This window comes from Lucilia cuprina, chromosome 6 (assembly GCF_022045245.1).
Source record: "Lucilia cuprina isolate Lc7/37 chromosome 6, ASM2204524v1, whole genome shotgun sequence".
NCBI classification, from domain to species: domain Eukaryota; kingdom Metazoa; phylum Arthropoda; class Insecta; order Diptera; family Calliphoridae; genus Lucilia; species Lucilia cuprina.
In genome coordinates this window covers 58,281,047-58,305,198 of record NC_060954.1, presented here as the reverse complement: position 1 = coordinate 58,305,198, position 24,152 = coordinate 58,281,047, and the positions used below count along the sequence as shown (strand labels likewise).

Sequence of the window (24,152 nt, the reverse complement as noted above, 5' to 3'; positions counted from 1 at the left end):
GTAATGGAAATGCAGAATAGGGGTTGTTGTTGTAACAGCTTGGCTGTGGCCGATAGTCGCTGGCTGTCGCTGGGTTGACAATCTTTGTCCGAGTATGACTCGGGTCGTTCCGGAGCGAATATCCAATTGTCGTGGGAACTCAGAATAGGGGTGAATAGTCCTGCATGTATTACAGGCAGTAATTTTAAGTCTGCAATACCGACAATAGTCTAAATATTGAAACAAAACGTTGCCATATTTCAAAAAAATAAAACACATTTTAATTTTTTTATTTATTTTTTATTTGATTTTTTATGTTTTTTTTATAGTTTGTTTTGTTTTTGTATTTTTTTTTTATTATATAATATGTATGTATTAGTAAAATATTTTTTGTTTTTATTGTAAGGAATATTACGCATAAAGCATAATATAAAAAAATGTTTTTTTTTTAAAGAATTTTTTATATTTTTGAAATGATTTTCTTTTTTTTTGTATTAAATTAAAAAAAATAAAATAAAACAAACACCAACTTTATTACACTGATTATGAAGAAGTAGAAAAAAAAAACTCAAAATAAAAATTATTTGATATTAAAAAAAAACAAAAGAAAAAAATGTAATAAAAAGCGAAACCGAAAAAAAGGAAAAGGGGGAGAGTAAATTTTTAATAAGACACACAAAAATTGTTGTTGTATATAAAAAACTAAAATGTAAAACAGCACAATCATTTAAAAAAATTTGTTTAAATAATAAAATTTATAAAAAAAGCAGATATTTTTATAATAAAAATAGTGTTTATATAAATAGTTTTTTTTTGTTTTGTTTTTTTTTTGAAGGTGTTAATGAATTTTTTTTAATTAATATTTTTTACAAAGTTTTTTTTTAAGAAAAAAATTTATTTGATTTTATTGATTTTTTTAAATTTTTTTGTTTTACTTCTTAAAGTGTTTTTGTTTATTTTTTTTTATTAAGAAAAAATATGAATGCATTATTTGTGGTAATTGTTGTAGTTGTTGTTGTTTTGTTTTTAAATATATATATTGGCGGTTGTTTAAATGTAAATATTTAAATTGTTTATTTATTTTTTTTAAAAAAATATCAGTTATTTTGTGTAGAATTTTGTTTTTTTTATCTTCTTTCTAAATGGAGAAACGTTTACACATGTTAGACATTTATTTTTTTATGTTTTTTTATTTAGTAATTTATTATTATTTGTTTTTTTCTTTTACTTTTTACGAAAAATAGTTGTTTACACATACAAGTACAAGTACAACGACGACGACAATGACAATGAAGCAAAACAAGTAAGTTTTGTATAATAGGTGGTTAATAAAAATAAAATTTAAAAAATTTATTTTTATTATAAAAATATACAAATTCTACTTGTTTGCTGTTAAATGACAAAATTTTTTTTTTTTTAATTTTAATTAAAATAAAAATAAAAAAACAGTCGAAGCAGTACCTTTTTTTTGTTTGTTTGTTTGAGGTGTTTATATTTTATATATAAATGTAGTTAGTATGTTTGTTTGTATGCGTAATTTTATAAATTATTTTATGATTTGCAAAAAAAAATTTCTTTTCACTTTTTTCTTTTTTATATGTGTAATGTGTTGTTTGTTGCTTTTTTTTGGATTTACCTTTCTTTTATGCATAAATAAAAAATAATTTAAATTTTTCTTTTAAAACTTCCCTTTTTACTTGTGTTTTCTTATGGTTGTTTGTTAAAAATTAAATATTTGTTAAAATAAAAGCGAAAACGAAAACCTAAATTTTGGAATCATAAAATATTTATGAAAACATAAATGTAAATAGCGGTTTAGTTAAATAATAAAAAACAAAACAAAAAATGTAACACGTTTTTTCTCAATTAAATTACATATTTAAAAAAAAAAATCATTCTCCTTGAAGTTCTTTTATTAATTTTTGTTGATAAATGTTTCCATGTGCTGTTTAATTATATGTTGTGTGTTGATTTTGTTGTTGTTTTTGTATTAGAAGTAAATTTTCTTTTTGTTGTTGTTGTTGCTGTTGGTAGTTGTTGTTTTTTTTCTGTTTTTGTTTGTTTAGTTGTTGTTGTTGTATGAACTCTTTTAGAGCAAATGGCATTTGGTCCTCTTCCTCTTTTTAACTTGCAATGCAGCTCTAGTAGCTGTTTCGAAGACTTCTCGTACACCCTCCTTGGACTTGGCCGAACATTCCAAATAAGCAAAGGCATTAATTTTTTCAGCCATAGCACGACCTTCTTGCGGCTTGACTGGTTCCTGTTTCATTTTTGAAAGATCCTGAAAATAAAAAAAAAAAATTAAAAATGTTTAATATATTTTTCCTTTGTGTTGCTGTTATTAAAACTTACCCGGATAGTATTAGGATCATTTCTCAAATCCTTTTTGTTGCCCACCAAAATGATGGGAACATTTGGACAAAAGTGCTTAACCTGTAATGAAAATCAAGAGAAAATTATTATTAAAATCAAAAAAAGCACTAAATGTCTAGTCTATAGTCTAGTCTAATCTAGTCTATAGTCTAGTATATAGTCTAGTATATAGTCTAGTCTATAGTCTAGTCTATAGTCTAGTCTATAGTCTAGTCTATAGTCTAGTCTATAGTCTAGTCTATAGTCTAGTCTATAGTCTAGTCTATAGTCTAGTCTATAGTCTAGTCTATAGTCTAGTCTATAGTCTAGTCTATAGTCTAGTCTATAGTCTAGTCTATAGTCTAGTCTATAGTCTAGTCTATAGTCTAGTCTATAGTCTAGTCTATAGTCTAGTCTATAGTCTAGTCTATAGTCTAGTCTATAGTCTAGTCTATAGCCTAGTCTATAGTCTAGTCTATAGTCTAGTCTATAGTCTAGTCTATAGTCTAGTCTATAGTCTAGTCTATAGTCTAGTCTATAGTCTAGTCTATAGTCTAGTCTATAGTCTAGTCTATAGTCTAGTCTATAGTCTAGTCTATAGTCTAGTCTATAGTCTAGTCTATAGTCTAGTCTATAGTCTAGTCTATAGTCTAGTCTATAGTCTAGTCTATAGTCTAGTCTATAGTCTAGTCTATAGTCTAGTCTATAGTCTAGTCTATAGTCTAGTCTATAGTCTAGTCTATAGTCTAGTCTATAGTCTAGTCTATAGTCTAGTCTATAGTCTAGTCTATAGTCTAGTCTATAGTCTAGTCTATAGTCTAGTCTATAGTCTAGTCTATAGTCTAGTCTATAGTCTAGTCTATAGTCTAGTCTATAGTCTAGTCTATAGTCTAGTCTATAGTCTAGTCTATAGTCTAGTCTATAGTCTAGTCTATAGTCTAGTCTATAGTCTAGTCTATAGTCTAGTCTATAGTCTAGTCTATAGTCTAGTCTATAGTCTAGTCTATAGTCTAGTCTATAGTCTAGTCTATAGTCTAGTCTATAGTCTAGTCTATAGTCTAGTCTATAGTCTAGTCTAAAGTCTAGTCTATAGTCTAGTCTATAGTCTAGTCTAAAGTCTAGTTTATAGTCTAGTCTATAGTCTAGTCTATAGTCTAGTCTATAGTCTAGTCTATAGTCTAGTCTATAGTCTAGTCTATAGTCTAGTCTATAGTCTAGTCTATAGTCTAGTCTATAGTCTAGTCTATAGTCTAGTCTATAGTCTAGTCTATAGTATAGACTATAGTCTAGTCTATAGTCTAGTCTATAGTATAGACTATAGTCTAGTCTATAGTCTAGTCTATAGTCTAGTCTATAGTCTAGTCTATAGTCTAGTCTATAGTCTAGTCTATAGTCTAGTCTATAGTCTAGTCTATAGTCTAGTCTATAGTCTAGTCTATAGTCTAGTCTATAGTCTAGTCTATAGTCTAGTCTATAGTCTAGTCTATAGTCTAGTCTATAGTCTAGTCTATATTCTAGTCTATAGTCTAGTCTATAGTCTTGTCTATAGTCTAGTCTATAGTCTAGTCTATAGTCTAGTCTATAGTCTAGTTTAAAGTCTAGTCTATAGTCTAGTCTATAGTCTAGTCTATAGTCTAGTCTATAGTCTAGTCTATAGTCTAGTCTATAGTCTAGTCTATAGTCTAGTCTATAGTCTAGTCTATAGTCTAGTCTATAGTCTAGTCTATAGTCTAGTCTATAGTCTAGTCTATAGTCTAGTCTATAGTCTAGTCTATAGTCTAGTCTATAGTCAAGCCTATAGTCTAGTCTATAGTCTAGTCTATAGTCTAGTCTATAGTCTAGTCTATAGTCTAGTCTATAGTCTAGTCTATAGTCTAGTCTATAGTCTAGTCTATAGTCTAGTCTATAGTCTAGTCTATAGTCTAGTCTATAGTCTAGTCTATAGTCTAGTCTATAGTCTAGTCTATAGTCTAGTCTATAGTCTAGTCTATAGTCTAGTGTATAGTCTAGTCTATATTCTAGTCTATAGTCTAGTCTATAGTCTACTCTATAGTCTACTCTATAGTCTACTCTATAGTCTACTCTATAGTCTACTCTATAGTCTAGTCTAGTCAATAGTCTAGTCTATAGTCTAGTCTATAGTCTAGTCTATAGTCTAGTCTATAGTCTAGTCTGAAGTCTAGTCTATAGTCTAGTCTATAGTCTAGTCTATAGTCTAGTCTATAGTCTAGTCTATAGTCTAGTCTATAGTCTAGTCCATAGTCTAGTCTATAGTCTAGTCTATAGTCAACTTTATAATCTAGTCTATAATATATTCTATATTCTAGTCTATAGTCCAGTCTATTACCAAGTCTAGTCTATATTTAAAATTTTTACCTCTGGTGTCCATTTTTCAGGAATATTTTCTAATGAATCAGGTGAATCAACAGAGAAACACATTAAAATAACATCTGTATCTGGATAACTGAGTGGTCGAAGTCTGTCATAATCCTCTTGACCAGCTGTATCCCATAAGGCCAGCTCAACCTAAAAATTAAAAAAAAACAACAAAAACAGTTAAATACATATTTACACTTAAAATTTAATTTTAAATTTTTAAACTTGCTTAAATTAATTGATTCATTTTATTGATGTGTTTAACTGCTTATTTTAACAAAAAGATAAGAAAATCATAATAAAAATCAATACTCATCAGACTAAGATAGTAAATAAATAAATAATAAAATGATATATATGTAGCTATAAATAAATAAATAAATATATATATGTATCTAAATATATTTCTGTTTGTATGTAGAAATAAATTACATACATCTACGAAATGGCTGTTGAGCACATACAACTTTTTATCGTTTCATGTTTTGTTTTATATTCTGGAATATTGGCAATTAAAGAGGAAATACCATAATTATTAATCATCACATCATTGGTAACAAATAAATAAATAAAAAAGTGGTAGAAAGGGAGAGAGGTAATGAATGCAATAAAGTGAAGTAGTTAGTGTATGTATTAAGAAATTTAAAACGTTTTATTTTAACAGTTGAAAACTAAGCAAGTAAGTGCTTATTTCTTACGAAACTGGAACTGAAGTATAGACTAGAATTAGAACTGAACTAGAACTGTATTAGAAAAGAACTAGAACTGAACTGAACTAGAACTAGAACTGAACTAGAACTGAACTAGAACTGAACTAGAACTGAACTAGAACTGAACTAGAACTGAACTAGAACTGAACTAGAACTGAACTAGAACTGAACTAGAACTGAACTAGAACTGAACTAGAACTGAACTAGAACTGAACTAGAACTGAACTAGAACTGAACTAGAACTGAACTAGAACTGAACTAGAACTGAACTAGAACTGAACTAGAACTGAACTAGAACTGAACTAGAACTGAACTAGAACTGAACTAGAACTGAACTAGAACTGAACTAGAACTGAACTAGAACTGAACTAGAACTGAACTAGAACTGAACTAGAACCGATCTAGAACTGAACTAGAACTGAACTAAAACTGAACTAGAACTGAACTAGAACTGAACTAGAATTGAACTAGAACTGAACTAGAACTGAACTAGAACTGAACTAGAACTGAACTAGAACTGAATTAGAACTGAACTAGAACTGAACTAGAACTGAACTAGAACTGAACTAGAACTGAACTAGAACTGAACTAGAACTGAACTTGAACTAGAACAGGAACTGAATTAGAAGTAGAACTGAACTAGAACTAAACTAGAACTGAACTAGAACTGTACTAGAACTGAACCAGAACTGAACTAGAACTGAACTAGAACTGAACTAGAACTAAACTAGAACTGAACTAGAACTGAACTAGAACTGAACTAGAACTGAACTAGAACTGAACTAGAACTGAACTAGAACTGAACTAGAACTGAACTAGAACTGAACTAGAACTGAACTAGAACTGAACTTGAACTAGAACTAGAACAGGAACTGAATTAGAAGTAGAACTAAAACTGAACTAGAACTGAACTAGAACTGAACTAGAATTGAACTAGAACTGAACTAGAACTGAACTAGAACTGAACTAGAACTGAACTAGAACTGAATTAGAACTGAACTAGAACTGAACTAGAACTGAACTAGAACTGAACTAGAACTGAACTTGAACTAGAACTAGAACAGGAACTGAATTAGAAGTAGAACTGAACTAGAACTAAACTAGAACTGAACTAGAACTGTACTAGAACTGAACCAGAACTGAACTAGAACTGAACTAGAACTGAACTAGAACTAAACTAGAACTGAACTAGAACTGAACTAGAACTGAACTAGAACTGAACTAGAACTGAACTAGAACTGAACTAGAACTGAACTAGAACTGAACTAGAACTGAACTAGAACTGAACTAGAACTGAACTAGAACTGAACTAGAACTGAACTAGAACTGAACTAGAACTGAACTTGAACTAGAACTAGAACAGGAACTGAATTAGAAGTAGAACTGAACTAGAACTAAACTAGAACTGAACTAGAACTGTACTAGAACTGAACCAGAACTGAACTAGAACTGAACTAGAACTGAACTAGAACTAAACTAGAACTGAACTAGAACTGAACTAGAACTGAACTAGAACTGAACTAGAACTGAACTAGAACTGAACTAGAACTGAACTAGAACTGAACTAGAACTGAACTAGAACTGAACTAGAACTGAACTAGAACTGAACTAGAACTGAACTAGAACTGAACTAGAACTGAACTAGAACTGAACTAGAACTGAACTAGAACTGAACTAGAACTGAACTAGAACTGAACTAGAACTGAACTAGAACTGAACTAGAACTGAACTAGAACTGAACTAGAACTGAACTAGAACTGAACTAGAACTGAACTAGAACTGAACTAGAACTGAACTAGAACTGAACTAGAACTGTACTAGAACTTAACCAGAACTGAACTAGAACTGAAGTAGAACTGAACTAGAACTGAACTAGAACTGAACTAGAACTGAACTAGAACTGAACTAGAACTGAACTAGAACTGAACTAGAACTGAACTAGAACTGAACTAGAACTGAACTAGAACTGAACTAGAACTGAACTAGAACTGAACTAGAACTGAACTAGAACTGAACTAGAACCGATCTAGAACTGAACTAGAACTGAACTAAAACTGAACTAGAACTGAACTAGAACTGAACTAGAATTGAACTAGAACTGAACTAGAACTGAACTAGAACTGAACTAGAACTGAACTAGAACTGAATTAGAACTGAACTAGAACTGAACTAGAACTGAACTAGAACTGAACTAGAACTGAACTTGAACTAGAACTAGAACAGGAACTGAATTAGAAGTAGAACTGAACTAGAACTAAACTAGAACTGAACTAGAACTGTACTAGAACTGAACCAGAACTGAACTAGAACTGAACTAGAACTGAACTAGAACTAAACTAGAACTGAACTAGAACTGAACTAGAACTGAACTAGAACTGAACTAGAACTGAACTAGAACTGAACTAGAACTGAACTAGAACTGAACTAGAACTGAACTAGAACTGAACTAGAACTGAACTAGAACTGAACTAGAACTGAACTAGAACTAGAACTGAACTAGAACTGAACTAAAACTGAACTAGAACTGAACTAGAACTGAACTAGAATTGAACTAGAACTGAACTAGAACTGAACTAGAACTGAACTAGAACTGAACTAGAACTGAATTAGAACTGAACTAGAACTGAACTAGAACTGAACTAGAACTGAACTAGAACTGAACTTGAACTAGAACTAGAACAGGAACTGAATTAGAAGTAGAACTGAACTAGAACTAAACTAGAACTGAACTAGAACTGTACTAGAACTGAACCAGAACTGAACTAGAACTGAACTAGAACTGAACTAGAACTAAACTAGAACTGAACTAGAACTGAACTAGAACTGAACTAGAACTGAACTAGAACTGAACTAGAACTGAACTAGAACTGAACTAGAACTGAACTAGAACTGAACTAGAACTGAACTAGAACTGAACTAGAACTGAACTAGAACTGAACTAGAACTGAACTAGAACTGAACTAGAACTGAACTAGAACTGAACTAGAACTGAACTAGAACTGAACTAGAACTGGACTAGAACTGAACTAGAACTAAACTAGAACTGAACTAGAACTGAACTAGAACTGAACTAGAACTGAACTAGAACTGAACTAGAACTGAACTAGAACTGAACTAGAACTGAACTAGAACTGAACTAGAACTGAACTAGAACTTTACTAGAACTGAACTAGAACTGAACTAGAACTGAACTAGAACTGAACTAGAACTGAACTAGAGCTGAACTAGAACTGAACTAGAACTGAACTAGAACTGAACTAGAACTGAACTAGAACTGAACTAGAACTGAAGTAGAACTGAACTAGAACTGATCTAGAACTGAACTAGAACTGAACTAGAACTGAACTAGAACTGAACTAGAACTGAACTAGAACTGAACTAGAACTGAAATAGAACTGAACTAGAACTGAACTAGAACTGAACTAGAACTGAACCAAACCTGAACTAGAACTGAACTAGAACTGAACTATAACTGAACTAGAACTGAACTAGAACTGAACTAGAACTGAACTAGAACTGAACTAGAACTGAACTAGAACTGAACTAGAACTGAACTAGAACTGAACTAGAACTGAACTAGAACTGAACTAGAACTGTACTAGAACTGAACCAGAACTGAACTAGAACTGAAGTAGAACTGAACTAGAACTGAACTAGAACTGAACTAGAACTGAACTAGAACTGAACTAGAACTGAACTAGAACTGAACTAGAACTAGAACGGAACTATAACTGAACTAGAACTGAAATAGAACTGAACTAAAAATGAACTAGTCTCAAATGAAATTGAACAATACCTAACTAGACACAGAATTCATTAAAAACTGGATAACTTATTTATAACATCATTTTTCATTCAAAACTCGCTTTTTCAAAATGTATTTGTAAAAATCTGGCATTCCATTTTAATTTAATCTAAGAATACTCTTTAATTTTCTAATTGATAAATATTTAAAAAACTGTAAACAAAAAACCACAATGTTTAATTTTTTATACTTGTCTTAATTTCAAATCAAGGATTTTAATAATCATAAATCAACAACTTTTCAACAATCAAAGAGAAGAAAAGAAAAAAATTAAAAGTTTACGAAAAAATACCACAACTTATCTTAGTTTTGTTTAGGAAAAAATTTTTTTTCATTAGAACAATTAGGAAAAATTAAGTGTATAACCTTTAAAAAAACAGTTCTGTGGAGACTTAACTTAAAACTATCCCTAACAATTATCTTCATTGAGTTATATATCTATATGAATCGTAAACTAGACGGACATCCTTAAATTTAGTAGAATAATTTAATTTAAAATACTAGAAACATTATAGTAATAACTTGAAAAAAAAAAAAACAGAATTTCATTTATAAACATTCCGTAACGTTTGAAAATCTCAATTCGATGGGATTACGTATTATTAAACACTTAAAAACATTCCTCAAACTTATACCACACACAATTTCGTGTCGTCTTGACGAAACCAAAAGAAAAGCAAAAAAAAAAAAGTTAAAAAATGAAGTCATGATTCGCATGTCTTTTTTTTTTTTTTTGTTAAATTAAAGTAAACAAAAAATACCAGGTATTATATTTACAAAACAGATGAAAACGTAGTAAAATTTTACAAATATTTGATAAACTTTTCATTAATTACAAAAAAATCAATATGTAGTTCTATTTTAGCAATATTTTATTTGATACAATTGAATATTGATGAATCTAAAAAAAAACACATTTAAAATTTCTCTCTCACTCACTCTCTTTGTTAGTAGATATTACTCTTTGTAGTTCTAATGAAAAAGATCAACTACAGCTGTTGTTGTTTATTTTTGTATGTTAGAGGGGGAAATTTATGCGGTTTTGTTTAATTTTTGATAAAGTTAATAGAAATTAGTTATGACTCAATTGCTTTAACAAAAACAAACAAAAAAGCACTTAACCTAGTCATAACAAAAGTAAAGTAAAACCAAATAATAGTAAATTTTTGTAGAACATTATAATAATATTTTATATAAATTTTTAATAAAAATAATAATAGTTTTTAAATGCATCACACTACCTCTTTGTTTACTTATTTTTTTTTTACATAAAAAAGAATCCCCTCGCAAAAATTCATTTTCCCTTTTCAGTTCAGCTTCCCTCTTCTTAATTGTTCTTTTTCATGTTATATTTGTTTTGGATCTTGTGAGCTGTAGTGAGTGAGTGATCTCTCTAGTATATTCATAATTTTATTTAATGTCTAGTTAAACAACCGCATTTGAATAAAGTTGTCTGCGCATTTCTTTATTTTGTATTATTTCTGTGTGTGATTGTTTTTTTTTATTTCATTTCCAATTTTCTTTGTACTTTAGATGTTTATATTGTTGAAAGTGCTTTAATATAGTATATAAAGCTAAAGCAACGATGACTACTAAGGCTATGCCTCTGTCACCCGCGGTCCATCTAACACCAATTAAATGTTTTTTTAGTATAAAAAACGTATTTTTCACATTTAAGAGATTTACATCTTTATAAGAATGTTTATTATTGAAAATGTTTTATTGGAATCGAGATTTAATTGTTTTTGAAAGTTTTGTAAAATATTTCTGGAGAAATTTAGTCTAAAAATCATTTCTTCATTTTCTAAAATTAGTAAGTTACTAATAGTAGCGAATATGTTAGTGCTCTATTTCAGTTTTATATCAGTTTTATATCAGTTCTAGTTCAGTTCTAGTTCAGCTCTAGTTCAGTTCTAGTTCAGTTCTAGTTCAGTTCTAGTTCAGTTCTAGTTCAGTTCTAGTTCAGTTCTAGTTCAGTTCTAGTTCAGTTCTAGTTCAGTTCTAGTTCAGTTCTAGTTCAGTTCTAGTTCAGTTCTAGTTCAGTTCTAGTTCAGTTCTAGTTCAGTTCTAGTTCAGTTCTAGTTCAGTTCTAGTTCAGTTCTAGTTCAGTTCTAGTTCAGTTCTAGTTCAGTTCTAGTTCAGTTCTAGTTCAGTTCTAGTTCAGTTCTAGTTCAGTTCTAGTTCAGTTCTATTTCAGATATAGTTCAGTTCTAGTTCAGCAAAATTGGTATATAGTCAAAACGTGTAGGAATCCTATACTATTAACTATGTACATATATATACTCATACGAAAAATATATAAATTTATACATTTTGTAATTTTTAATATCAAATTTCTTTTAACTTTTCGATTTTTTATAAAAAAAACTATTTTTTTACTTTGATCTTACATTGGACAAAATAGTTGATTTAAAAAAACATATTAAATGCAAGTATAATAATGTAGAAAATTGCTCCTTACCTGTTTGCCATCTACTTCAATGTCGGCCACATAATTTTCAAATACAGTGGGTACATAAACTTCGGGAAATTGATCTTTGCTAAAGACAATCAATAAGCAGGTTTTACCACAGGCACCATCGCCAACAATAACCAACTTTTTGCGAATCGTCGTCATTGGTTCTGAAAGAAAAACGAAAAAAATTTGTATTTATGTAGATATTTCGTAAATAATTTCAAAAAAGAAAAGAAAACAAAGAACACCCACTGTCAGGAAAACATGATGAAAATAAAGGCATTTTTTTCTATTGTATTTTTGAACTATTATTAACTACAACAAAATTGTTGCTGCAAAAAGTTCAACTTGAAATATTACAATTTTTTTTCTTAAAATATGTTTAAATCACTTTTTTGTAAAATCTCTTGACTGAAATTTATTTTATTACAACACAACAGCGTAATTTTTGACGTTTTTCACTTTTATATGGTAACTCTGTTGAAACACCTTTATTACGAGACGATGACAAAAGAGAAAGGAAAAAATGAGACACAAAATAAACGTTATATTGGTGCTCGCTCCTTAATTGTGACTTTTATTGTTAGTTCCCTTTCATTGTCTCTTTCTGGTTCGATTTGGTCCAGCAAAATACAATTTGTATTTTTTTTGTTTACAATTTATTTCCAAATAAATGTCTCTTTTGTCATCATCTTCATTCTGCTTTACACACAGTTCGATGGTGATGATGATGATTGGTTATGTGTGTGCGTGTGTTTGTTTTAAGGTTGACGTATTACTTGACGAAGACGAAGTTTTTTTCGTATTTTTTTATTTATTTTAATTATTTTCGTTTTTTATTTGCTAATTGTAAGAATTTTAACAACACAACCGTTCCACTAGTTGTCTGCAAATGAACTAAATTAAATATAACCGAAAACACATGAATTATTGCATATTATGTTAAACTTTTCAATTTATTTTTAGTTATAATCTTGGTTTTATTTTAATAATTAAAACTTTTAATAATAATCTTTACTTCAAAATGACGATAAATTATATGACTACAAAGAGCAGGCGGCAACACCCTGTGTATGAATTTGCCCTTTCTTCTGCTCCCTCCCCTCACACAACCCTTATGACTGTTGAAAAGAAAATACAAAAAACCGTATGTATACATTCCACCTTAATCATTCAATTTTTATTGTTGTTTTATTTCTTATTAAACACACGCACACACATGATCCACACATATACACAAATCATCATATTTTAACTTTTCTTCTCTTTAAATTTTTTAAACAAATATAACTATTTTCCAATACGCACAAATAACCAGAAATGTTTTCCTCTATTTTTTAATTTTAAACATTCTTTGTTTTCCAGGCAAACGTTATAAAATTTTAGATTATACTTTTTTTAATTTCTTTGGTACCTACATTTTTTATATATTTGTTTGATTTCCTTTCGTAAAACGAAGAAAAAGAAATCTGTTTCAGTTTTTTTAGTTAATATTTTAACACAATTTCGTTTATTTGCTGTAATTTTTTTTGAAAGAGAAGTTTCCAATTTGTTTTTTCAAAACTATTTTGCAATTTGTTTTAATTTTAAGCACTTTTTTTTGTTTTAAATAAATTAAATAAAAAATTTTGGATTTTCTTCTTCTCATGCAAAAGTCTACTGAAAAATTATGATGACAACGCCTTGACGTCCGATGTTGTACGAAGAAAAAAAGAAAATGGCGTATATTCAAAGTAGTATTGCCAGACTGTGCAAAAAACCAGAGGTGGAAAAAGGAATGCGATATTTACAAAATATTTCTATATTAGTTTCATTCTTGTATTACAAATTTACTTTCGGATAATCAAACATATGAATAATACAAAATAATATTTATTGCAACTTTTGTAGTACATGTAATAGAGAAGTTAACTTTCACAAGGTAAAAATAATTAAAGTGTTGCCAGACCTCAAAGCAATATCATGTATATTGTAACTAGGGTTCTATAAATCGACTTTTGTATAATCGAACAATCGACTTTTTGTCGAAAAAAGACTATTTTGTTCCAAGAAAGTCGATAACTCGACTATCGTCTGTGAAAAAGGTCGAAAAGTCGACTTTGTTAATAAAATTCGAAAAAAGTCGATAAGTCAAAAAAGGTCGATAAGTCGGAAAAAGTCGAAAAGTCGACTATTTATAAAATACTTATAGTCGAAGAGTCTTAAAGTCGACTTTTAATTAAATAAAAAAAGTCGAAAAATCGACATTTCATAAAATGCAAAAAGTCAACTACATATAGAACCCTAATGCATTGTGTGGAAGTGTGTTTACTAGATTTGATGGTGAATTTTAATTTGGTGGTGAATGTTAACATTTAATAGAAAAAATTTTTAATGCTAATCGATTTTATACACCCTAATATATAATATATAAAAAGTTTTGTTCAATTATCTTTCCCGGTCACTGAGTAATAGCTTCTTGAAGTCAAATTCTGCTTAATGTACATTATACGTTATGAAGACATTTTTTTAAGTTTTTTGCATATGATAATAGGAAAGCAATAAGAAAACTTTAAAAGAAATTGCTAAGATTCATGGTTTATGATCAAAACTATTTAATTTATATATACAAATGTTTTATTAAATTAGTTTTAATAATTATCTGAATTATAGACTAGAAATGTATAAAAATATGAAGTAGCCATATAAATTGTATGACATACTCAAGTATGTTGGGTATTGATGTACGTAATTTTGCTGGGGTATAGACAAGGCGGTTAACGAAGTTTTTCTCCGTTTAACGGACATTTTTTAAATATAAAAATGTAAACAATAACAAACTTTGAGCTACGTAAGATTCAAGGCGCTTTCATATAAGGTTGTGTTAAACAATCAGCTGATAATTTTTTTCTTAATTCATCTAGTTTTCCTTGCTGTCAAAACTTGTTATTGTTTACATTTTTATATTTAAAAATGTCCGTTAAACAGAGAAAAACTTCGTTAATATTTTGAATTATTTATGTAAAAAATCTGAAAATACCAAGCATCTCGTTAACAAATATCATTTTATTTAAATATTGGCATAATTGGTATTTATACAAATATGTTATTTAAGAAAAATATGTTTTCTATTAAATGTTAACATATTATACAATATTGTTTTATATTTTATATTAAAATTGTGTAGATAACGTGATTAAATAAAAAAATCTTTTCCGGAACACTTAATATTAAGAAACGCATATGAAGTATTTTTCCGGCTGGCGGTAGCTGACTTCCACGTTATGGCTTTATTTTGAAATTTATTAAATGTTAACAAATTAAACAATATTGTTTTATATATACACTATGTAGATAAAGAGATTAACTAAAAAAAGTCTGTTCCGGAATGCTTTCTATAACAAAACCCATATGAGGTATTTACCCGTCCGGCGGCTGCTACACATTATGGCCAAATTTTGAAAATTACTCCGCCGGAGTAGTATAATCCATTCACAACAAATATTCATTCATTCGTAATATAATATTTTCATGAATATGTACTTTCTTATGTTTATTTTTCACAAAAGAATTAAGTTTTACTTAACTTAAGGCACTTACATAAATTTTGCAAATTAAGCTGCCGGAATAGAATTTTTCGTTTGAAACAAACATTATTTAATTCAGAATATATTTCCCTCAGAAATTTTAATATCTTTATTTTTATACCCTTCACCTTCGTGAGAAGGGTATATATAAGTTTGTCATTCCGTTTGTAATTTCTATAATATAGTTTTTATAATATAATCTGGATCCTTATAGATAGCGGAGTCGATTAAGCCTTGTCCGTCTGTTTGTCTGTTGAAATCAGTTTTTAGAGGACCCCAGATATCGGCGAGGTCCGAATCTTCAATAATTCTGTTAGACATGCTTTCGAGAAGATCGCTATCTAAATCAGCAAAATCGGTCGGTATATAACGGAAATATGAGCAAAATTCCGAGACAACCTCTGAAAATTTCATCAAAAAAGTCATATTTTTTCATGCTTTGTTAAAAAAGCAACAACAACACTGTTTATTAGAAAAAGATGTACATGTGTGTGTAGATGTATTTGGTTTTATTCAGCTGTGTATTTTTTTTGTATTTTTGGATGCTGTTGTTTTTGTTTTTCTCTGTTTTTCGTTATGTATGTTTAGATGTCGGTTGGTTTAGATCAAGGTATATTAATTTTATAAGGTAGAGTCATCGGCGAATTCAGAATACCGAGCGAATTGGTTATATTTTTTTATATGTAGTTTGACATTGTGCCTGCACTTGAAGGCGAATTGGCTATCAGGGAAAAATGTCAAAAACAGCTGACAAATAAATCTAAGCGAATTTTTGTTAAACAAAAAATGTTTATAAATTTGAATCTGTTTGTAATTTAATTTGATGTTTTTAAAAATAAAACTAATTTCGTGTAGTATTATTATTGGTTTTAAAACTTAAACGAATTTAACAGCATAAATTTTGTCTTTAATCACACAATTTCACTTTAATCACAAATTTGACATTAACAAAATGAAAACAAAGTTTGACATTTACAAAATGTAAACAAAGTTTGACTTAATTCTACACCACGGCGAAAAATGAACATAGTAGCAAAAAACGATCAGCTGTTCTGATAACACTACCTTATAATTAATATATCTTGGTTGAAAACTTAGCCGGCTTACAGTCGATTTTAAGCTGCCGCCGACATATTTAGTGTCAGTCGCCGTCGTCGTTAATATTTGTCGGCGCAGGGCTCTGGTAACATGTGCTACTTTTTGTTTATCAATTCGAATGGTGCACGTTCTTGTTTTTAAATTATTTTCATCATTTGTAATAATTAAAATTATTCGATATAAAGGAATAAAAACCTTTTAATAGTTTTCTAAAGAAAAAATGCCAAGCATAACATCACCTCAGGAAAAAGAGAAATTAAGAAAAAGATTACAAAAACTGTTTCAAAGACAAGAATATCTAGAAGAGTCTGGAGCCGGTAAGCCTATAAAAATGAAAAAGAATAAACAGCCTAAAATTAATCAGATAAAGGAACAACTGATCGAGGGACAGAAGAAGCAACAAGTTAAGGGTGATAAATTAAAAGAAAATCAAACAAAAACCGTAACTAAGAACTTAAAGAAACAGCAGCCAGTTCAAAATAAAAGTTCCACGATAGATGACTGCAGCAAACAAAATGGTTTTGTTAAAAGCCCCAAGAAAACATCTGTAGAAAATGAAAATGTAACGTTTGGAGAAAATAAAACCAAACTAAAAGTGACTAAGTTAAAGAATAAACCACAAAATTTCCCAATAACAAAGACTGAAAAGGAAAACACTAAAAACTCCCCCACAAAGCAACAAATTAAAGCTAAAAGTACAAAAATAGTTGAACAAGAAAAATTGAATAAAGTCATGAATAAAAAGACGAATGCTAAAAACTCTCCTAACACCAAAACAAAAAATGTAGAAAAAACCAATAACAACAAAAAGGATTCGAAACGAAAAGAAAAAGAAAAAGAGAAGACCAGTAAAAATAATAAGCCATTGCAGCAAAGTCCATCACAGAAAGGAATTGAAAAGAAAACGATCACTACGAACAAAAAGCAGTCAAGCCAAAATCCGCCAAAGCAAGAGATGGAAAAGGAAACTATTAGTAAGAATAAAAAGAAATTAAAGCAACCACAACAGCATAAAATTGAAAAGGAAATGACCAATAAAGTTAAAAATGATTTAAAACAAAAGCCTAAAACTGCAAAGGAAAATGTGAAGAAAACATTAGCAGAGTCCACTAATAAATCTCAACAAAAATCTCAAGTTCAACAACAAACTCCCATAAAAAAGAAAAATAACTCCACTGGTAATAATGTTGAAACTAAGATGAATAACAATCAAAAGAAGAAAGCCAAGAAACGTGCTGCTTCGGAAAACTCATTAAAGGAAGAGGATACTATTACAACAAAGAAAAAACCCAAATTGGCAAATGCATCTAAGGAGACAAAGCAAAATACTAGTAAAAAATCCAATCAGATAAAAGTCAAGAAACCTCAAGACAAGAACATTACTCATGTCTCGTTATGCTCTAATTTACAGAATGAATTAGATGATGATAGTGAAGCTGAAGATAAATTCGATATTAATGGCATGACAGGCTGCGTAATGGGTGGTGATTTTGATACAGACAATGAGGAAGAAGATGATATGGAATGGAACTATTGGAATAAAGAAGAAAACAGTAGCTATGAGGAAGATGATGATGACGATGATGATATTAGTATAATGGAAATAAATTCCGAAGATTTAACGCCGGAAGAAGCATTTAATGGAGATTCCCAAACACAACTAGAACAATATGAAAATAATGAATCTATGGGTAGTGAAGAGGAATATTACGATAGTGAGGACTATGATGATTACTATAGTGATTCGGGGGATGACGAGGAAGAGGAGGAGGAGGAAGACTATTCAGATTTTGATGAAAATGATTATGAAGAGGATGAAGATAGTTATAATTATTCAATGGACAGTGAAGATGATTATTCTTCAAATTATAACAATAGCTCGTATGATTTCCATGATGTAGAAGATGATGATGACTATGAGTTGCCGAAACATATTCCTGAAGATTTGATTATACATAGAGGTAAAGAAAAGTTTTTTTTAAACGTTTATTTCTGAAAAAGAAAAAGACTTAATCTAAACTATTTTTTTTTCATAAAAAGCTCTTCAAAAAAGATTTTAAAAGTTTAAAAAAAAAAAAAAATTTTTAAAAGCTTTCCGAAAGTTTTCTGCTATTAAAACCTAAGCTTAAAGCTTTTTCATTTCTTGTCAGTTCTTATCAAAAGATTAGCTATGAAAAGCTTTCAAAAATTTTTTACCTTTAAAACCTCAGCTTAAAGCTTTTCCTTTATAAAAGTTCTTGTCAAAAGATTAGCTATAAAAAGCTTTTAAAATTAGCTTACAGCTTTTTCTTAATAAAAGTTCTTGTCAAAAGATTAGCTATAAAAAGCTTTTAAAATAAGATTTTATATGAAACCCAGAAAGAGCTTTTATCAATAAAAAGCTCTTCTCATTTTTTTTTTGCAAAAATAACAACTTTTGATCAAAAAAATGAAAAAGTTGTACAAATTAATTCCACAATATTTAAAATATTCTTCTCTTATTATAGGAACAGCCACCAAACATGACTTAAAACCCGAACATAATGTATCCTTTGATAGTGAAAACGAAGACGCCCAAATAATTGAGATTGAAGAACAGAATACAGTTAAAATTATAAACCAGCCAAAGGGATATGAAAAAGAAGAATTATTAAAATTAAAATACGAAGAGAAATCTTTAAAAACACTAACATTCCACAAAAAGGAGGAGACAATAACAAGAGAAACAACAATAAACAGTGACACGGAAGATTGTCCAAAACTAGTGCCAATAGTCGATGAAGATGGCTTTCAATTATATAATCCAAATGAAGAAACAGATGATGAAGATGATGGAGAAGTAGAAGATGAATTAGAAGAGGAACAAAATTACGATGATGAATCAATGGAAGAGTATGAACATAACGACGATATGGATGATGGAAGTCTTGGTAGTGAATATACTGAAATAAATTCCGACGATGCTGATTCTTTGCTATCACAAGATATCAATGAAAAGTATCTAAATAGAGGCCCAGATGACACTGAAAGTGATTATAGTATTGATGAAAATATTTGGAATAAAAAACATAAAGTTGATGTAATTGATGCTACCGGTTATGAATGTGAAAGAAAGGCTGATAAAACCGAAGATCACACTGATATTAAATTAAATGATGATATCAAACAAATACCTTCTTTAAAACTTTATGAAAATGTGGACTTAAAAACTAAAAGCAGTATTTTAAGTACAACGATTATAAATAAGAAGTTATTCCAAATGTTGGATGATGTAAAAGAAAATAAAATTAACATACTAACTAATAAATCAACTAAAGAAAGAAGTAATCTAATGGAACAAGAAATGCAAGTTGAAACTGAACCTAAACCTATAGCAGTTAAAGAAGCAAATGTCGAAGAAATTCAACAAAATGTTAAGATATTAGAAGCACAAGAAGAACAACAGCCCAACAAAGTGGTGAAATCTACGGGACAAAGTCTAGTTGACTATAAAACAAAATTTTTTAATGCTTTGGATTCCAATTCGGTAATAGTTTTACTTAAAGATCCTTTTTATTTATACGGCACCATACGTTTAACTTTATTAGCTGGTAATGTGCAAGTCTATGGCCATGATCTAAAAGTAAATTCGGAAGTTGAAATATTTTCTCCTAGAGGCTGTAGTCAAATAGAAATTTCACCCTCTAGTGTAAGGAATAAACAAAACAAGGAAAACTTGGAGCAAACATTAAAATCATTTGAACAACATTTCGCTTTAAATGATTTGAAAGCCATAAACGACAACTATCAGCATGAAACTGATGCTGTAGTTTTGCTTAAACGCAATGAGGGCAGGAAAAAATTGGTACAACAATTTAAAAAATTCATGAATGAAAATGTCTTTCCTAACATTAATAACATCAATAACGAACGTCCACTTTATAATACGGAATATCTATTGCGTTGCATGATTAACACTTCGGTGCAGGAACAGAAATGTTTACGTTTGCCCCAACAGTGGCAGCAAATTAATATAACTAATAAATCTCGTGTCATGCTGGTTGGTGGTAAAAGTGTGGGCAAATCTACGCTTTTAAGATACTTGATCAATCGTCTTTTGCCACAAAAAGTACTTTTAATTGATTTGGATATAGGACAACCCGAAGTGTTTGTACCTCAAACAGTTTCATGCACCGTAGTGGAACAACCCCTATTAGGTCCCGGCTTTATGCTTAATATGCAGCCAGAAATATCCTTTGCCGTGGGACACACCAATATAGCTTTATGTGCTTATAAGTATATGGCAGCAGTACGTGCATTGATTGCTCACTGCAAGAGCCAAGAAGCTTACAACAATATGCCCTGGTTAATAAATACAATGGGTTATAATAAAGGTTTTGGCTTAGAGCTTATTTCAGCTATAGCCCAAGAACTCCCCCTAACCGATCTAATACAATTACAAAGTTCTAAGGAGATTAATAATTTTGATAGCATTTTACATGCTCATGTTCTGAGTCAAGTGCCGCGCATTATGTTCTCAGAGCAAGATGGAGAGATACCAAATTATCGTTTACACGTTTGGCAATCGGCTGTTCAACAAGAATCACGTTATCAAAAGGAATGGGAGATGAGTGCCAAAGATATACGTTATGCCATGCTATTGGCCCGTCTAAGTCAAGCGCTCCAGGGTCATGCGGAATGGTTAACAGATATTAAACCTTTAAGGTAAGTTATTAATAAATTGACCTTTGTTTTATTATTATGAATAACAAAATTGTATCTTTAAAGTGCTTCTTTAAATGAATTAAAAATTGTCAATCTCATGGAAAATAACGGCTTCGTGTCTAAGGAAGAGTTGGCTAAATCAGCTGAAGCAAATCTAGTCTATTTGTGTCATCATCAGGATGATGACAAACCTTTAAAATGTCTAGGCATTGGTAAGTGTGCTTTAATGTAATACTTTCTATATAAATCCTTTGTATTTAATCATTTTCTTCTTCTAGGTGTTGTAAGAGCCATTGATTTCCATGTTCAGCAAGTGTATCTTATACCCGCTCTACCTTACAACCAACTAAAAGAGGTTAACTGTTTGGCTTTAGGCGAAATGCCTTTACCCACTTCAATTTTTACTAATCAGGGTTGGCGAGTCAAAAATACAGCTCCATTTGTTTATAATACCATAGCAGCGAATGCTTCAAAAGCGATTAAACAAATCTATCATCGTCCACGTAAATTTCTGACGGGCAAACATAAAACGTTAGATTGAAAAGTTCCTCTTTTTTACTTTTTAGTTATTTTTTTGTTTCGTTTTCTTTTTGTAAGGAATATATTTAATTTATTAAATAAAAAACAATTTTAATTTTTAAAATTAAAAACTTAACGTGTTTTTTCATTATTTTTCAACCAACAAATTTCTTCTCTAATGTGCCAAATCATAACGTCCCTTCAAAATGCGTCTCATTAAGACACGGCGACCACCTTCGGTGGACATCCGTGCCTCCCAACCGTGCACCTTAATACGTTTTACTTCGCGCGGCTTGGGAAAATGACAACGAACTTTACATTTCAGCACAGCTCTATTAAAGACATGGGCCTCACGGGTAAACATCATTTGTCCATAGTTGCTAAGAGCGGCGCAGGTTCTGCCATAAAAATGAATGAAAAGTGTGTTTTTAATTGTAATATAATTAAGTAAACATTTGCTCAACTTACTTGTGTAGAATATTCGTAAACATATTTTATTCTTTTGATAAATTTTGTATTTTTAATTCTAAAATTAATAATTTTTGTGCTGCGGTAATCGCTTCACATGCAATGGATAGGAAGAACAAGAAGCCAAACAGCTGTTTGAAGTATGTTCAGTGAAATTCACAACAGAGTAGTTAATACTAGACATGGCAATTTTGAGAAAAAAACCAAAAAATACAAAATATCGATAAATCTTATTGGCAAAAGTGACAATTCATATTTTTTGCGATAAAAAGAATTTTTAAGGAAAAATTAAATTTCTTAGTAAAAAAATTGCATTTTTATACTAATTTTTAGTGATAATTCTTTTAGAAAATAATTTTTTCTATAAATTTTATTTTTTTATGAAAATTAATTTATTGATTTTATTAAAAAAGTATAACCCCATTATTCCATAAATGCTTAATAAAGTTATTGATGGTTTATTGTAGGAATTTTGCATGGAAAATGTGCGTAATTAACCTAAACTAAGCGATTAATATCTTTATTAATAAGTGGGTAACAATTTAGTAAAATAGGTTACTTTTTATAAATAATATATAATATACATATTTTAAGGGAAATAATATTTATTAGAAAATAGAATTTAAATTTGGATTTTAGCAAATAATAATAAATTTGTTTGTTTTTTTATATATTGACAAAAATTTTAAACTCGTGTTCAATACAAGAATTATAGAAACATAGATTGCGCATTCAGTATGTAAAAAAATGTTCGTTCTGCGCATGTACGTCATATCAGCCTAGAACTTGAGAAAAACAAAGTGACATTTTTGGAAAATAAAAAAATATTTCAATACAAATAAAATACATAATACAAATAAAAAAAACTAATTTCACACGCCTTGGAGTTGTTGGTGCTTTTGCAATTTTTCACAGCGCATTTCATATTTAAAGTATTTTATTTTTTTAAATTTTTACAAAATTTTTTTAAATTTTTTTTAGACGTCAATCACTTTATTTGCTGATGTGACGTAGCACATCGAACACCTGTTGATTTAAACCAAAAAAAACCTGCGCAATGCGTAATCTATATTTTTATAATTCTTGTGTTCAATATATACATATTTACCCTCTACCTTTCTTTCAGAAAATCAGTTTTTGTGTCAACCAGTTGTTAAAATTTTTCGGAATTAAGATAACAACAAAACAATTGGAATGCTTTGCTACTAAAAATAATCTATATTTTTAATATACTACTCACTGGAGTAGGGTACCATATGGTCGGCCATGTCCAATTATACATTACTACTAGGGTTCTATAAATCGACTATCGAACAATCGACTTTTTGTCGAAAAAAGTCGAAGTCGACTATTTTGTTCCAAAAAAGTCGATAATTCGACTATCGTCTATGAAAAAAGTCGAAAAGTCAACTTTGTAAATAAAAGTCGGAAAGAGTCGAAAAAAGTCGAAAAGTCGGAAAGAGTCGAAAAAGTCGAAAAGTCGGTAAAAGTCGAAATGTCGGAATAAGTCGAAAAATGTCGGAAAAAGTCGAAAGAAGTCGAAAAAAATCGGAAAAAGTCGAAAATAGTCGAAAATAGTCGGAAAAAGTCGAAAAAAGTCAGAAAAAGTCGATTAAAGTCGGAAAAAGTCGAAATAGTCGGAAAAAGTCGAAAGAAGTCAAAAAATCGGAAAAAGTCGAAAATAGTCGGGAAAAGTCGAAAATAGTCAAAGAAATCGAAAAGTCGGAAAAAGTCGAAAAAAGTCGGAAAAAGTCGGAAGAAGTCGAAAGAAGTCGAAAAAAATTGGAAAAAGTCGAAAATAGTCGGAAAAAGTTGAAAATAGTCGAAAAAAAGTCGAAAATAGTCGAAAAAATCGAAAAGTCGGAAAAAGTCGACTATTTATAAAATATTAAAAGTCGAAAAATCGACTTTTAACTAAATGCAAAAAGTCGAAAGTCGACTTTTCATAAAATGCAAAAAGACGAAAAGTCGACTTTTCGTTTCAACTATAGAACCCTAATTATTACTTGTTTATTTCCTGAAAAATTGAATTTTGTTTAATGAAAATCCTATTTTTAAATTATTAAAAATAATTCGAATTTTCCAACTCTGTAACAGTGTTGTAAAGTGAATATTGTGTTGCTCATACTCTCTAGTTTTCA

The 24,152-nt window shown here is 29.6% G+C and overlaps 3 protein-coding genes across 4 annotated transcripts; 1 reads left to right on the top strand and 2 right to left on the bottom strand.

The window, feature by feature from the left end:
* Positions 1-1,980: 1,980 nt before the first annotated feature.
* On the bottom strand, positions 1,981-13,394 carry LOC111681716 (ras-like GTP-binding protein Rho1). Of its 2 annotated transcripts, none has more exons than XM_046955049.1 (5): positions 13,096-13,394; positions 11,684-11,844; positions 4,708-4,857; positions 2,332-2,412; positions 1,981-2,260 (listed from the first exon to the last, which is right to left on the bottom strand). In XM_046955049.1, the coding sequence occupies exons 2-5, from the start codon at positions 11,837-11,839 to the stop codon at positions 2,069-2,071; spliced, it is 579 nt and encodes a 192-aa protein (XP_046811005.1). In that variant the 5' UTR covers positions 11,840-11,844; positions 13,096-13,394; the 3' UTR covers positions 1,981-2,068. The 2 variants fall into 2 exon arrangements, with proteins under 2 accessions (XP_046811005.1, XP_046811004.1); XM_046955048.1 differs by lacking the exon at positions 13,096-13,394 and adding an exon at positions 11,930-12,100.
* Positions 13,395-16,430: 3,036 nt separating this feature from the next.
* Positions 16,431-21,674, top strand: LOC111681707 (MATH and LRR domain-containing protein PFE0570w). The gene is made up of 4 exons (XM_023443595.2): positions 16,431-18,302; positions 18,828-21,024; positions 21,088-21,236; positions 21,303-21,674. The coding sequence occupies exons 1-4, from the start codon at positions 16,562-16,564 to the stop codon at positions 21,563-21,565; spliced, it is 4,350 nt and encodes a 1,449-aa protein (XP_023299363.2). The 5' UTR covers positions 16,431-16,561; the 3' UTR covers positions 21,566-21,674.
* Positions 21,675-21,690: 16 nt separating this feature from the next.
* Positions 21,691-22,171, bottom strand: LOC111681713 (39S ribosomal protein L34, mitochondrial). The gene is made up of 2 exons (XM_023443601.2): positions 22,012-22,171; positions 21,691-21,941 (listed from the first exon to the last, which is right to left on the bottom strand). Exons 1-2 carry the CDS (start codon positions 22,032-22,034, stop codon positions 21,719-21,721), a joined length of 246 nt encoding a protein of 81 aa, XP_023299369.2. The 5' UTR covers positions 22,035-22,171; the 3' UTR covers positions 21,691-21,718.
* Between the last annotated feature and the right edge of the window lie 1,981 nt (positions 22,172-24,152).

What these genes read in the sequence shown, in the direction of transcription:
- LOC111681707 (XM_023443595.2), top strand. Translation starts at nt 16,562, where the DNA reads ATGCCAAGCATAACATCACCTCAGGAAAAAGAGAAATTAAGAAAAAGA. An exon ending in ACAGATATTAAACCTTTAAG is followed by an intron (nt 21,025 to 21,087) that starts GTAAGTTATTAA and finishes GTATCTTTAAAG; the next exon opens with TGCTTCTTTAAATGAATTAA. An exon ending in TTTAAAATGTCTAGGCATTG is followed by an intron (nt 21,237 to 21,302) that starts GTAAGTGTGCTT and finishes TTCTTCTTCTAG; the next exon opens with GTGTTGTAAGAGCCATTGAT.
- LOC111681716 (XM_046955048.1), bottom strand. Translation starts at nt 11,960, where the DNA reads ATGCCTTTATTTTCATCATGTTTTCCTGACA. An exon ending in TTGAAGTAGATGGCAAACAG is followed by an intron (nt 4,858 to 11,683) that starts GTAAGGAGCAAT and finishes TTTAATTTTTAG; the next exon opens with GTTGAGCTGGCCTTATGGGA. An exon ending in ATGATCCTAATACTATCCGG is followed by an intron (nt 2,261 to 2,331) that starts GTAAGTTTTAAT and finishes TTTTATTTTCAG; the next exon opens with GATCTTTCAAAAATGAAACA.
- LOC111681713 (XM_023443601.2), bottom strand. Translation starts at nt 22,034, where the DNA reads ATGTTTACGAATATTCTACACAA. An exon ending in TTTACGAATATTCTACACAA is followed by an intron (nt 21,942 to 22,011) that starts GTAAGTTGAGCA and finishes TTTTTATGGCAG; the next exon opens with AACCTGCGCCGCTCTTAGCA.